Source organism: Furipterus horrens, unplaced genomic scaffold (genome assembly GCF_987537825.1).
Source record: "Furipterus horrens unplaced genomic scaffold, mFurHor1.1.pri manual_scaffold_11, whole genome shotgun sequence".
NCBI lineage: Eukaryota > Metazoa > Chordata > Mammalia > Chiroptera > Furipteridae > Furipterus > Furipterus horrens.
The window spans coordinates 84,975,650-84,990,938 of record NW_028327181.1 but is presented as its reverse complement, the minus strand read 5'-3'; the positions used below and the strand labels follow the sequence as shown (position 1 = coordinate 84,990,938).

The 15,289-nt window shown below is 35.0% G+C and overlaps 1 protein-coding gene across 12 annotated transcripts in view; it reads left to right on the top strand.

Moving 5' to 3' along the window:
- The window catches only part of BCAS3 (BCAS3 microtubule associated cell migration factor), a 489,419-nt gene that overhangs the window by 37,862 nt on the left and 436,268 nt on the right, over nucleotides 1–15,289 (top strand). For all 12 annotated transcript variants that reach the window (XM_090257347.1, XM_090257345.1, XM_090257343.1 and 9 more), the window contains one exon: nucleotides 5,025–5,106. In XM_090257347.1, coding sequence (XP_090113473.1) covers nucleotides 5,025–5,106 — 82 coding nt within the window. The remainder of the gene's footprint in view (nucleotides 1–5,024; nucleotides 5,107–15,289) is intronic.

Sequence of the window (15,289 nt, the reverse complement as noted above, 5' to 3'; positions counted from 1 at the left end):
GCAAATTATGTCAAATGCCATTAAGATTGAATAATGAGACCAATATAGACTCAGTCATTTATCAGTTCATTTATTCAACAAGCATCTTTTTGATTTAACTATCTTTTGAGTGCCAACTATGTGTTACGTATTTTAAATACACAGTTTAACACAGTTGCCTTGTTAGATGGATATGTCATCACCCTTATTTTAAAAGCCAAACTCAGATTTAGCAAATTTGTATATTAATAAACACAAGTCCAGTTTATAAACTGTTAGAATCATTGATGTTGTTGCTGTGTGATATTTGTAACTGATGATCTGGCATGTTGTGCATATTTGGCATTGTTACCATAGGCCATTATTTTGGTAAAAAAATAAAGATGCATAAAGATATGCAGAATGTGCTTGGGATACACATGATGAATTCTTTTTCTGTTGTCTTCATGTCTGGTGGCTTAGTCTCTTAATTCATATATCCAGTCTGTATACAATATATGATTTCATTTAAATAAACTTAAGTAAACTTATATAAAGTATTACAATTTCAGGATAGTGGTTACAGTTATTCTTGAGATGGCTTTCTAACTGGGAAGGGGCATGGAGGGACCTTTAGAGTATCCATAATGTTCTGTCTCTTGATGTCTGTGCTGGCAGCAGAGGTGCATTAACATTGAAAATTTATTAAGTTGTACGTATACATATGATTTATGTATTACTTCTATACCTGTTATTGTTCGATCAAGTTTGCTAAAAAGACTCAATTGCAGACCACAATTCTCCATTTGTCCAGTACCTAAAAGCGTAATTGGGAACAAGAAAAAAATGCCCTGGCCAGGTAGCTCAGTTGGTGAGAGTGTTGTCCCGATGTGCCAAGGTTGTGGGTTTGATCCCTGGTCAGGGCACATACAAGAAACAACCAATGAATGCATGAATAAATGGAACAACAAACTGCTGTTTCTCTCTCTCTCTCTCTCTCTCTCTCTCTCCCCTCTCCCTTCTCTTTCTCTAGAAATCAATTAAAAAGAGAACTTTACAAGCATAGTTGTAAAGTATCCTAAAAATAAATAAATAAAAATAAATAAACAAAAGGGTACTTGGAGTATAAATATGTACACTTGTCCTAATTCTGTGTCATTGTAAAGCATTATTATTATTGTCCTTGGTATCTCATTGAATTTTTCATTTTGTAGTCAGATGTGTCTGAAAAGTCATTGGGGTTTGAGAAACAAGTTTGGTTCTGAGGGCTAGGTGACCTTCATTTGCTTTTAGAATTCTCTAAAAGAGCTTATAAAGCTCTCCCGCAACTTTTATAGCCTGTTCTCTCTGTGTATTATTGTCTCGGCTGTTATAATTTCCCTTTGCCTTAGATTGAGTTGTGAGATTCTAAACTTGTACTTTCCCCCCATCTTTTTTGGTTTGGTATGTAATTTGCATATTTTCACCATGCGAAAGCTATTTTCTATGGTTGGAAAAGATTTTTTTCCTACAGTGTGAACAAATCATTCTTTGTTCTCCTTATTGTGCCTCCAAACTGGTACGTCCGGTTTATGCTCCAAACAACAAAAGTCTGTCATCAGAAATTAAAATGCCAGTAAGAACAAAGGCAGAGACCCATGAGGAGCTATTGGAGAAGTTTCCTCCTCTCCCCAAGTAACCACAGTTGCCAGGAAGGTGGAACATTGCTTGGTATACTCCTTCCGTGTAGTTCTATCCTTGGATTTATTGTTATTGTTGGTTTAAAAGTGAATTTACAGCTCCTGGTAATTCTATTCAGGATCTATAAAATCCTCATCTCTGAGATTCTTTGCCATTTTCAATGAGCTCTTTTTAAGAAACCTAAAAATCACCTTGAAAGCTTTTAAAAATGTAATCAGTCTTGACATTTATTTATTTGAGAGCAAAATTACCAGTGAACATAATGTATAGAATATTAGAAGCAATTGAAAATGGCAGCTAAAGCAGAGCCTATAAGGATGTGTCCATCCTCTCTGTGTCCTTTCTAAAATGTGCACATCCTATCTGGGCACACTTCGTTAGCACTGTGTCTGTTCTCACATAGTAGTTCAGTATAGAATTTTCACGTAGAGAGTTATTGCCTCTGGGAAGTTTGACATTTGTGACTCACTTAGGATACTTTACAATTATGCTTTTAACAGTCCTGATTTTAACGTATTCACAAATATCTATAAATAGTGACAGAATGTTTCTTCCCCTCTTCCTTCCCTTACGTTATAATTAAACAAAGCTTCTAGGACCTTGACTTAGAAGCAGCGAAGTATAGGTGATGAATGTGAGGATGCATTTTATAATCAGTTGTAATGCTTTTTTCCTACCTGTTGCTGGACATTGAAAAAGCAATTTAGGATAGAAGCTGGCATTTAGGTTTGTTTTGAAAGCCATTAGTCTGAAAAGCATTGTGTTCAGATTTCAAAATGTTTTTGTATATCACAGTAAGCTCTTGTGTATTAATCCAGTAATAACAAACATTTATTAAATTGTGAGCATGCCAAGACAGGTTTGTTTTATTCTTTATTATTTAGTGCAGTTTAGTACAGCAGCTCAATTAAATATGATTATTTTTTAAGCTTTAGGTCTTTATTTGATAGAACCAAAAGTTGAGTGTCATATAGACCTGTGGCATATGTAAATAATGGTATAGAGCAGGTTTTGTGTTAGAATACTATGATGTATTATAGGTATAAACTTAATTTGTGATAGTGAAAAGTGTTTTTTATTATTCTGATTATAATTTCAATGCAATTTCTATTTTTTCTATCTTTTTTATTGTATTTTTCCCATTACCATTTAGGGCCCTTATACTAATTTTTATTTCCTTGTTAATAAAAATAGTATGTGTATTGAAGAAGAATATTATTTATCTATTGCCTAAAAGACAATTTATTTTAATAAAGAAAATGACTTGGCAGCTTTTGTGGAGAGAGCCAGTAATGCATCCATAATATAATTGGATTACACTAGTGATTACCTTGCAGTAAAAGTGTGCTTAAAATCAAAAATTTTAGATTTGGTGATTTTTAGCTTTCAGAAAAAGTGTGATTACTACTTTGGGTGGGAGGTTGAACAAAATGACTTTTCAGTAAAGGCTTTTTCTCAATTTTAAATTTATTCTATAATAATACAAAATGTAGACTTAAGAGCTGCAGTATCTAATGGCCATGGTTTTCCTCTGCAAAATTAATGTTCACAAAGGAATTTGTAGAGAAGAAAAGTCTTATGAATTTGTCATGCAGCGTTTACAGCCTTCGTGTGTTTAATTGGTGATAGGTGGCGCTATTGCTGCGTAGTTAGTTCAACAGCATTCCCTGTGTCTTCTGCATCCCAGGTGCTGTTACAGGAATTTGCCATTGTGGCCAATGAATGGTTTAATGAATTCTATAAGCAAAATGAATATGATGGCTCTTTAGGCATTATCATAATTTAACATTTATAAGAAACAAAAATTTTTATAGGTTGCAGCACTTAAATTCTCAGAGAAGATGAAGATCTAAAAAAGTAGTTAATCTAAAAGGCAGCTCTACAGATTTCTAGTTTAATATTGGAAGATTTATAAGACTTTTATTTTATAATGTATACACTGTTGATATTTTAAACAGCTTGTCTGGCAGCCCTATTTAAAAAAAGATACCATCAGCATGTTTCCTCTATTGAATGTTTATCATTATTATATCTCTTATAAGTTCTTGGATATTTAGAACTAGTTGTATGTTTCCCTTTTCCCCTCTCAGATATTACATATTCCATCAGACACTTGACAATTATGAAAATGTATTGGGAACTATGTTACCACTTAAAGTAGTTTGGAAAGTCTTAACTAACTCAGATTTAATCTGTTCAATATTTCAATTAGCAGCAAACTTTTCTCTTGAACCACTATTTTGAAAAACTTGTTTTTGCACACTTGACACATGTATTAATAATACTCCCTTATCTTTGGATTAATAGATTATTACACTCTTTATATCTGAAGAATAAATCTGGTATGACTCAATGAAAGGACATTCATACAGTGTTATGTGTATAATAAAAATGATGATTAATGATGCTTGCATATTACTTTTATTCATTGAATTTTGAAATTACAAGCATATTTGATCCCTTTTAGCACCTTTACCTTCTCAGATTATAAATGAAAAATAATAGGCTTAAGGGAGGTGGGGGAATTGAGGAGATGTTTGTCAAAGGGGACAAGTTGTAGTCTTGTAGTATGAATAAGTCCAAAGATCTGGTGTTCACGCGTGATGACTGTAGTTAACTATACTGTACTGAAAACTGGAAAAGTGCTAAGAAGTAGATGTCAGTCAGGTGCTCTCCTCACATAATAAAGGTAACTCTGAGATGACTGCAGTGATCATTTTACTATGTGTATGCATATCAAAGCATCCTGCTCTACACCTTGAACATATATGTTTTTTATTAAAAATGTGTTTAAGAAAGAGAAAAGAATGTACAACATGTTTATAGAGGTTAAATGATTTACTCAAAGTGGTTAACAGTTGGTTAGTTGCAGAACCATAACTGGCATTGGGTCATTGATATTTCACTTCAGTGTTGTTTGCAATGTATTTTGCATTTTCTCATTTACAACATATTTGTGAAAGTTACTACAACATTTAAGATCTGCTTTTGAAAGTAATTAAGAATATTTATTTTTTACTTACATGGAAAGTTGGATACTAATAGAAAAGATCATAGTTGCTTTGCTTTAAAATGGAAGGCAGCCATGCAGGAACTGAGCTGACTTAGTAATTTATTACAGACAAAAATTATGGACTTCCAGGACAGACCATTTATTCTCCTATTCATATCAAGTACCTGCTCTTATAATGTTTAAAAATATTAACGATAACTTAAGATATGAATATGTGTAATGTGTATGATCAACCATAAATATGTATTAGTGTGTGTGTATCACATTTCAGACAATAAATTATGATAACGCTTAGGAATCTTTGTTTTCATATAATAATGTTCTGACCTGTGTTTTCATTTACTGCAGTTCTTTTTTGTGTTTTCTCATGCAGATCAGTGGGGAAGCTCAGGAGCTCTTTTCTGTTCGACATGGCCCGATTCGAGCGGCTAGAATCTTGCCTGCTCCACAGTTTGGTGAGTGTAACCCTTAAGAAGAAACAAATCATTCAGAAAGTTTCTCTTTTATTGGTCTTGGACTACAGACAGCAAGAATGATAACTGAAGTCTGTTTTCCTCCAAGTGTCTATACTCCTTCTCCTCCTCCCCCAAGATAAACTCTTAGTCCTGTCAGTTGAGATGGAAATAGGTAATCTTAACCAATTCAATATGGCCATTCACTTTCTGCTGTGCTTTTGATTTATCTTCCTTCTCTTTGATCTTGGTCTAGCCTCTGACTTGGCTGGCTCTTTCTTGAGCCCTCTTCTCTTCTGGTTTTCATGGCATCACTCTTCCCAGATCCCTTCCTTGCTGACTGTGCTGCTTTTGTTATGTTTCTGGTTTACCTTTCTTCTCTGGGTATTCCCCAAGTCTCTGTTCCTGTGTCTTTGCTCTTCTCCGTTATACTTACTGCCTTGGAGAGCTTGGTTTTTCATCATTATCTTGATTGTAGATGAGTGTGCTGTCTGCATTTCCAGCTATGTCAGAACAGTTTCTGGCTTTTGACCTTGGATCTCTGCTTTAATAATGAATGTTTCTTAATGTTGTATTTAAAGATCGTGTTTGATTTTTATTTTTAAAAAATCAAGTACATTTTAAAATCAAATCTGCTATTTGGATGCCTAATGATCTGAGCTTTCTAAAGGTTGCATTTTCTCATTAACTTGTCTGTGTTCACTCAATCCTTTCACATGTGCAGTAGAAATAATATTATTTGCGTACTTTAAAATACTTTAAAAGAGAGGATATTAAAATACTTTAATTCTGTTATGTTTTTAAAGTTTATCCAGAAGTTGGGAAATCTTCCTTATAGTACTTCTTTAAGCAGTTAATTCTCTAAATTGGTTTCTTTTGTATGTAACTGACAGAGGCAGATTTTTGTCCCTTCATTTCATTTATGAAGCTCTTTTGTTTATGTCACTTATTAATGCTCAACTTTTTCTCAGCAAAGTTATAAAAGTTAATATTGCTAGTAGAATTGGAGTATGTTTAATTTACTTCGTCTAATTAAAAATACATCCCTCTGCCCTGGCTGGTGTGTCTCGGCTGGTTAGCGCATTGTCCATACACTGGGTTTGATTCCTGGTCAGGCTGGCACATACCTAGGTTGTGGGTTCAATCCCTGGTCAGAGCATGTACAGGAGGAAACCAATTGTTCTTTCTCTCTCTGTCTCCCCCCTCCCCACAAAGCAATTAAAAAAAATCCTCAGGTAAGGATGGAAAAAAGATTCCTCCATCTACAATGATATGCTTACATTAAAGAATAGATTTTAAAATATAATTTAACATATCTAAATGTTCTATTATGACTTGCAAAAATTATACATATCTCTTTTGTTGTGTTTGGTTAACTTTTTTAGATTTGCTTTCATCAAAGGTATATGTGCAACTGATTACATAAAATTTGTAATGGGAATAGGAGTGCCCTATCACTCTCTTTTGCCCATTTTGCTTTTTGTGCTCATGTTGATGGAATTAGTCCTTAAGAAGTTTCTTGAAAAAGTATTTGTGGTGTATCTTGTTTGTCTGAAGATGTCTTTATTCTTCCATATTCTTGATCGATAATTTGGCTGGGTAACAAATATTTATAAATAATGGTACTTCAGAATTTTGAATGCATTGGTCTAGTGTTATGGTTGAAGAGTCTGAAGCCATTTTGATACACTTTGCTTTGTATATTTGTTTTTTTCTTTGGCATCCAGTAGAGTGTTGACTTTGTCCCAGTATTCTGAAACTTTGCAGTTTTGTTTCTTGATTCATACATTGTCTTGAAATCATATAGTAATTGCCTTTATCTGACTGGCTTATTTCACTTACCGTAATGTTCTCCAGGTCTATCCATGTTGTTGCAAAGGGTAAAATTTTCTTTCTTTCTTTCTTTTTTTAATAGCTGAGTAGTATTCCATTGTGTAAATGTCCCATAGCTGTAGTTTCTATTGCTGCCTCTTCATGTTTCCTGATGTTTTCTTCTGCAGTATCTAATATATTGTTTACCTATCCAGTGCATTTTGCATCTCGGACACTGTATTTTCTGTTTTTAGAAGGGATGGTGTGTAAGTATGCATGTGCATGCATGTGTATGGAGAGATCTCCATTGTCTTTTTAACATGTTTGCACTCTCCTTTACCTTCTTGAATAAATGTAGTATGCTTTTCATAGTAGTTTAAATGTCACTCTGTTCTATTGATTAGTTTATCTCCTTAAAATGAGTCAAATTACGTTGTCCTTAGATCTTTTGTGACAATCTCCTCACAGTTTATTTCTCCAGCATCATTTTTGGCTGTCCTTAACCATTTCTCTCCTCCTCCTTTGCCTCCTCCTCCTTCTCCCCCTTCCTCACCTCAACAACCCTCCTTTGTGATAGTTGTATTAACTACTTACATTTCCTCTTTTTTTCTAGGCCTTTTTTCTTTTTTCTTTTTTTTTTTTTTTATTTTGGTTTTTCAATTACAGTTGTCCCCTTTTCCCCTAATTTCTCTCCCCCACCCAACCCACCCCCTCTCCCGCAATCATATCCCTCCCCGTTGTCCATGTCCATGAGTCTTTTATACAGGCTCTTTAATTAAACCCTTCCCTTACTTATCCCCCTTCTCTCCCCCTCCCCTCCCCCCTATTGACTGCTATTCTGCTCTTTGTTCTATTTAGTTCCTTTGTTTGTGTTGTTCTTTAGTTTCCTGTATTAGGTGATATCATATGGTATTTTTCTTTCTTTGCCTGGCTTATTTCACTAAGCATAATTCTCTCTAGTTCCATCCATGTTGTTGCAAATGGCAGGAGTTCCTTCTTTCTTTCTGCTACATAGTATTCCATTGTGTAGATGTACCACAGTTTTTTGATCCACTCATCTACAGATGGGCACTTAGGTTGTTTCCAGCACTTAGCTATTGTAAACAGTGCTGCAATGAACATAGGGGTGCATAAGTTCTTTTGAATTGGTGTTTCAAGATTCTTTGGGTATAATCCTAGTAGTGGAGTCGCTGGTTCAAATGGCAGTTCCATTTTTAATCTTTTGAGGTAATTCCATACTGTTCTCCATAGTGGCTGCACCAGTCTGCATTCTCACCAACAGTGCAGTAGGGTTCCCGTTTCTCCACATCCTTGCCAGCACTTGTTGCTTGTTGATTTGTTGATGATGGCCATTCTGACTGGTGTAAAATGGTATCTCATTGTGGTTTTTATTTGCATCTCCCTGATGGCTAATGATGTTGAGCATTTTTTCATGTGTCTATGGACCTTCTGTATGTCCTCTTCGGAGAAGTGTTTGTTCAGGTCCCTTGCCCATTTTTTAATTGGGTTGTTTGTTTTCTTGATGTTGAGTCGTATCAGCTCTTTATATATTTTGGAAATCAGTCCCCTGTCTGTGATGTCATTGGCAAATATGTTTTCCCATATGGTTGGTTTCCTTTTCATCTTGCTGATGTTTTCTTTTGCTGAGCAGAAACTCTTCAGTTCGATGTAATCCCATTTATTTATTTTTTCCTTTATTTCTCTTGCTTTAGGAGATGTATCCGTGAAGAGATTGTTACGTGAGATATCTGATATTTTCTTGCCTATGTTTTCCTCTAGGACTTTTATGGTGTCACGGCTTACATTTAAGTCTTTGATCCATCTTGAGTTTATTCTTGTGTGTGGTGTAAGTTGGTGGTCTAGTTTCATTTTTTTGCAGGTCCCTATCCAGTTCTCCCAGCACCATTTGTTAAAGAGGCTCTTCTCACTCCATTTTATGTTCCTACCTCCTTTATCAAAGATTAGTTGACCATAGAGGCCTGGGTTTATTTCTGGACTCTCTATTCTGTTCCACTGATCTATATGTCTGTTCTTATGCCAGTACCAGACTGTTTTGATTACAGTGGCTTTGTAGTATTGTTTGATATCTGGTGTTGTGATTCCTCCTGCTGTGTTCTTCTGTCTCAAGATTGCTTTTGCTATTCGGGATCTTTTTTGGTTCCATATGAATTTATGGAGTATTTGTTCTAGGTCTGTGAAATATGTCATTGGTATTTTAATAGGGATTGCATTGAATCTGTAAATTGCTTTGGGTAGTATGGCCATTTTGATGATGTTGATTCTTCCCATCCAAGAACATGGTATTTGCTTCCATTTATTTGTTTCTTCCTTAATTTCTTTCTTCAATGTTATATAATTTTCAGAGTACAGGTCTTTTATCTCTTTGGTTAAGTTTACTCCTAGGTACTTTATTTTCCTTGTTGCTATAGTAAATGGTATTTTCTTTTTTGTCTCTGTCTCTGCTATTTTATTGTTGGTGTACAGAAATGCCTTAGATTTCTGTATATTTATTTTGTACCCTGCGATTTTGCCAAATTCACTTATTATATCGAGTAGTCTTTTAGTGGAGTTTATAGGATTTTCTAGGTATACTATCATGTCATCTGCATATAATGAAAGTTTTACTTCCTCTTTCCCAATTTGGATGCCTTTTATTTCTTTTTCTTGTCTGATTGTTGTGGCTAGGACTTCCAACACTATGTTGAAAAGGAGTGGAGAGAGTGGACAACCTTGTCTAGTTCCTGAGTTCAGGGGGAATGCTTTCAGTTTTTGTCCATTGAGTATGATGTTGACCTCAGGCTTCTCATATATAGCCTTAATTATGTTAAGATATGCTCCCTTTATTCCCATTTTGTTGAGTGTTTTCATCATAAATGGGTGTTGTACTTTATCAAATGCTTTTTCTGCATCTATTGAAATGATCATGTGATTTTTGTCTTTCATTCTCTTTAGGTGATGTATTATATTTATTGATTTGCGAATATTAAACCATCCTTGCATCCCTGGAATGAAGCCCACTTGATCATGATGTATGATCTTTTTGATGTATTGCTGGATCCTGTTTGCCAATATTTTATTGAGGATTTTAGCATCGATGTTCATCAGTGATATTGACCTGTAGTTTTCTTTCTTTGTTGTGTCTTGACCTGGTTTGGGGATAGGCCTTTTTTCATTTGCTGTTTTGTCTTCCAGAATACTCATGTCTTTCTAACTTTTCTTGTTCCTTAGCCGGTGTCAGTATTATGTGCTCCTATGGGACTCAATGTTTTATTAAATTTAATTTATTTTTAAAAAGGTTTTATTTATTTTTAGAGAGAGGGGAGGGGAGGGAGAAAGAGGGGGAGAGAAACAGCGATTGGTTTTTCTCTTGCACACCCCCCAACCAGGGACCTGGCCTGCAACCCAGGTATGTGGCCTGATAGGAATTGAACTGGTAACCTTTGAGTTTGCAGTATGATGCTCAAGCCATCAAGCCACACCAGCCAGGCCTAATTTTTAATTTTTTTAAATTTTAGTTGTTCATTTTCCTCTTACGTGCTAGATTTGTAGTCTTTTTTCATATCTTTAGTGTATCACAGAATATTTGGTTGATGCATGGTGGTAATAAATGTTGCTGTGTGGTATAATCTTTTGAAAATTATGACCTAAAAGAAAAGCAAGTTCCTTTTCTGTAGGTGTTTCTGTGAAAAGTCTGTTCCCTAACTGAAAGTGAAAAGCTAAAGAATTTGTATGTCTTCTTATCCCACAAAAGGTCATTATTGTATTTAATGGGCATTTATTCATATCAACAGTTTACGCTTTCCTGCTTCTTTACCGTCATAGTGACTTACAAGTTGAATTAAAATTTTTACCTTTTTGTTATTTGTTTTCTTTTTCTATTATATTTCTTGGTGTAGCAAGACAATGCTCTAATGAACTGAGCCACCAGGCCAGGGTTCTATTATATTTCTTGATTGTTAATTACCAATCTCTAGTTTTTGTAGATTTTTTGGGAAATTTATCCTTTGTCATGGCCCTTCCCCATACTATAATGTGTTTCTTTGGAGTCATAGGAGCAGTGCATTGCATAATGTGTGGAATTTAAGTGTTTCCCCAAAGTGAATTTATTTAATATTTTATAGAAGAGAAACTAGAATGATACTTTTGTGTAAAGTATTTTTAAATCATTTGTCAGTGACCGAATCGGTAACACTGTTTTTGACTCTAATAGAGCTTCTAACTCTATTAGGAATTATATTAGGCATGTGCTCATGGAGAAAGATGATCATTTTGGCCTTGATTCTGTACTAGGTTTTCGAGAAATGCAGATTCAATCGTATTTGTTATCCTTAGAAATCAATGTACTGGATACCTGAAATTTTTTCATATAAGAATATTTTAGAATAAATTATTTTAAGCTAGGGCCTTTATTCTGAGAATAGATGGATTTTTTGGAGATATAGTATCCTCAGGTGTCTATGAGCCAAATTCCTGGTACTCATTCAAAACACTTGGTAGTCAGTTTCGCTTATTTCTTCTAGATTATGTCATTGTAACTTACTGCTGGAAAGGTACTATTATTTTTTGTTGTTATGCAAGGAATTTGCAGTTTTACATCTCAAAATATTAAAAGGTTTAAAAACAGACTTAAGATCCAACCCGTTATTCCTCTAGAAAATGCCAAGTGTTTTCTGAAGCTTGTAATATTGTGAACAGTCCAGCCTTGCAGTCACAAGTACTAATTTTTGCTGGTTTTTAATGATATGAATGGCTGAAGTTATTTTTCTAGTAATAAAAATGGGCAGAATAACTAGAGTTGTTAAACTTTTTCTCATTTGCTTATTTTTTGTGAACTTTCAAATAGGTATAGAGTTTTCATTATTTTTCGTAAGGTACAATTACCTGTTTCATTGTTTTCAAGCAACTTAAATGTGGTTTTTATCATCTTCAAGTAAGAGTTGTTTGATTTTTTCAGCTGTATGAAATCAGAAATTTGGACTAACTTCTCCAGGAGGCTTGCCATAAATTCACACACACACACACAGATTTTGATTAACTTCTCCAGGAGGCTTGCCATAACCATAAATTCGCTCTCTCTCTCTCTCTCTCTCTCTCTCTCTCTCTCTCTCTCTCTCTCTCTCTCTCTCACACACACACACACACACACACACAGTCTCTTTAGCCAAAACACTAGCAGCCTTCCAAAAGTAGGCCAACTGGCATTTGCTTACATCATCACCAGTATTTTGCAAAAAGGGAACAGGCTTACTGACATTTTAAATGGCCACATTGTGAGATTTAGACTTTCGTAATGTTTTCTGCTCTAATTATTTCTCAGTTTGCTTTGTGTATTGTTTTCCTAACACTTAGTCTTTATCACTGGGGACTTTACTATTTGGAATAATATAGTTTTTTATAAAATTTGGCTAAGCCTGTAACTTAGATAGATTATAACTGGGGGATACACATTCTGTTCATCTTTTTTTCAATGTCAGATTTTTATTGTCAAGGTCATTCTGAAGACATACACCTTAATAACTATGCAGAGTTGGTACTGTACTTAGCCCCTGTCTATTTTGTCTTGTATCTTTTTTTTTTTCTTTGTAGTCTCAGGAGTCTGCCCTCTCTGTGAATCCTCCTCTAAACAGGATGTCGGGGGTTTATTTTTTCCCTGCCCTTGGCCATGTGGATGGGGCAGTTTTAACCTTTTACTATCTTCATCCTTTGGGGTGGGTTCCTGTTTCTTAGCTATCTTGGGAACTCCTGCTGTTTGATTGTGGTGTTTGCATGTTCCTAAACTAAAGCATTAACTCTTCAAGCAGACCAGCTGTGCTATGAGAGCTGTTTGTTATTCTTCAATATTTTATTCTCACTTGGAGACCCGTTGTGGAAGAGTCTCCCCAGAACTTCCGTTCTCATCATGTAACTGGGCAGCCAGCACAGACCTCCAGCTCGTAGGTCTGCATGTAAAGAGAGGGCCGTGAGTCAGAGGGAGAGAGTCGTGCTCTCAGGCCCTTGCCACTTGCTAGTTGTGTGGTGTGGGAGGGAATCACGTCGCCTCTCCACGCCTGTTTCTTAGTCTGTATGATGTTGGTTAGACTGGGTATGACCACAGAGCTCTAGGTATTCTGAAGAGATGCCTCAGGGACTCTTTCCAAAGAGGCTGCTGATTCTAAAGGTGAGACATGGGCTTAATGAGGACTCATTTTCACTGGTCATTGACCAGCATGAAGCACCAGGCCTCTTATGTCAGTGTATTATAAGGAATGCCCAAACATGTAGATAATTTTTATGAGTTTATATGAGCAAAACTGACAACATATGCCAGGGAGCAAGATCTCAAATGCTCTGTTTTGTTCATCTTAAATTTCTTTAATGTTTTTGGTTAGAGAAATAGTGTTTCTAGGGGAGAATGTTTTAGAGGTGCTACTTTTATAGTTTTTAAATTTTTGTGATGTCATGGTGTTGAATTTGAGAAATTGTTCTGAGCATATTCTCAATTCAAACCTATTTGAACCCTGTAACTACGAACTTTTCTTTTGAGGCCTATAGTGAGAGAGGGAAGTACACCGAGCAGAAAAGAAAGGAAGTAAATTTATAAATCAAGTGAATTAAATGAATAATAATGCTTGATCTTTTTTACATGAATGCAAGGTTGATTATATACATCAATCACCACTTTCCCACTATTCAAGGTAATTACCATTCTATTTCACAGGTGAGGAGAATTGAAGTTCAAAGAGGTTAGGTGACTGGCATAGAGACACATAGTTGATAAGTGCTGGGGCTGGGATTTGAACTTTAAAGTTTGCCTCTTAATCACTTAGGCCTCGCTGTCTCCCAGTATGTGATTTTTCCAGTATTACAGGGAAACACTTTTATCACATCTAGTTGTTTCTAGGCTATGTCTTTGCAGAAGCCAAACAGTTGTGTGTTCATTGAAATATATAAAAAGTAGCTCTTCTATTTTGTTGAAGGTCTAAAATTTCTTTCACTGTACATGGAGTCCTTGGTTTAGTGTAAAGGTGAAGAGCACTAAAAATAGTCCATACGGGGACCGATGTATAGGAAAGCCGTTATCTAACATAACTACATTTTAAATTTTAAGCTGTCAGGATAAGGTATGTCACAAAGACAGCAGCAGTCTATGCAAGATACATTTACCCTAAATTAAATCGGCCCTTTAAAAGAAATGCTGCTTCCCTTTTACAGGACTCTGTATAAACTATTAAAAGTACTTCAAAAGGGTTAGTGACGGATATCTCGAATCAGATAAAAACAAAGGTGTAACATGAAGCAACTAAATTACCAAATGTGAGCTTAATGATTGTGACCCAAATAAACAGACTTGTAATGGAGATGCTGATTATTATCAGTACAGTTTAAATAAATGCCTTTTACTGTAGAACTGTAAAAAAAGAATGTGGGTGTCTTAGCGTACTGGACAAGTTGTGGTCCTGGACATCTGTGTTCATTTATCATAATACATTACTAGGTGTGAAAGTGAAAACTCATTATTTTTTAAGTCATAGCTATTTTAAGTAAGTCTTTTAAAAACATTCAGCTTTATTGAGACGTAATTTTTTTACGTACAATGAAACTCATTAATTTAAGTATATCATTTGATGAATTTTACCAGATGGATACAGTTATGTAACTACAACCACATTCAAAATAGCCTTTTCTCTCACTGTAAGAAGTGCCCTTGCCCACTTCACACCCACTAAAGTGTCTGAAGGAAAAGAGAGATAATAACAAGTGTTGGTGAGGATGTGGACTCATTGAACTGTCATACCCAGCTTCTGAGAATGTAAGTTAGAACAGCCGCTGGAATTCAGCTAGGCAATTCCTTAAAATGTTAAACATGAGCAGCTTTAGGTTCATAGCAAAATTGAGCAGAAGATAAGAGAGATTTCCTTTATAGGCTTCTATCCCTACACAGGCAAATCCTCCCCCGTTATCAGCATTCTCTGCTCTGACAGAGATGCATTCAGGCTTTTCAAAAGCAAATGTTTTTAATTTTCAGCAGTTTTACATTTTAATTTTTAAAGTTATCTTTAATTTCCACATTGCAGATTTTTTTTTTCTTTTATGGTTTGTGATTTTTGTTTCTCTTTTTTTTTCATTAATTTGAATACATTTTTTAGGTTAGCTTGTTTTCTAAAAAAAATTTTTAGATACTTTTCTGATAGCTTTTCTTTATTCATTTCTAAGTTAATCCTACTGTCATCAGAATAGATGGTTTATTTGTGTCTAGTCCTGTTGAATGTTTTGAAATTTGTTATATGGCCCAGAATATGGTCTGTCTGGTTCCATTATTCTGTATCCATATGGGTTGTCTTTCTGCTTATTCTATTATTATAGTGAGAGGGTTGTTCAAATCTTCCATAATAAT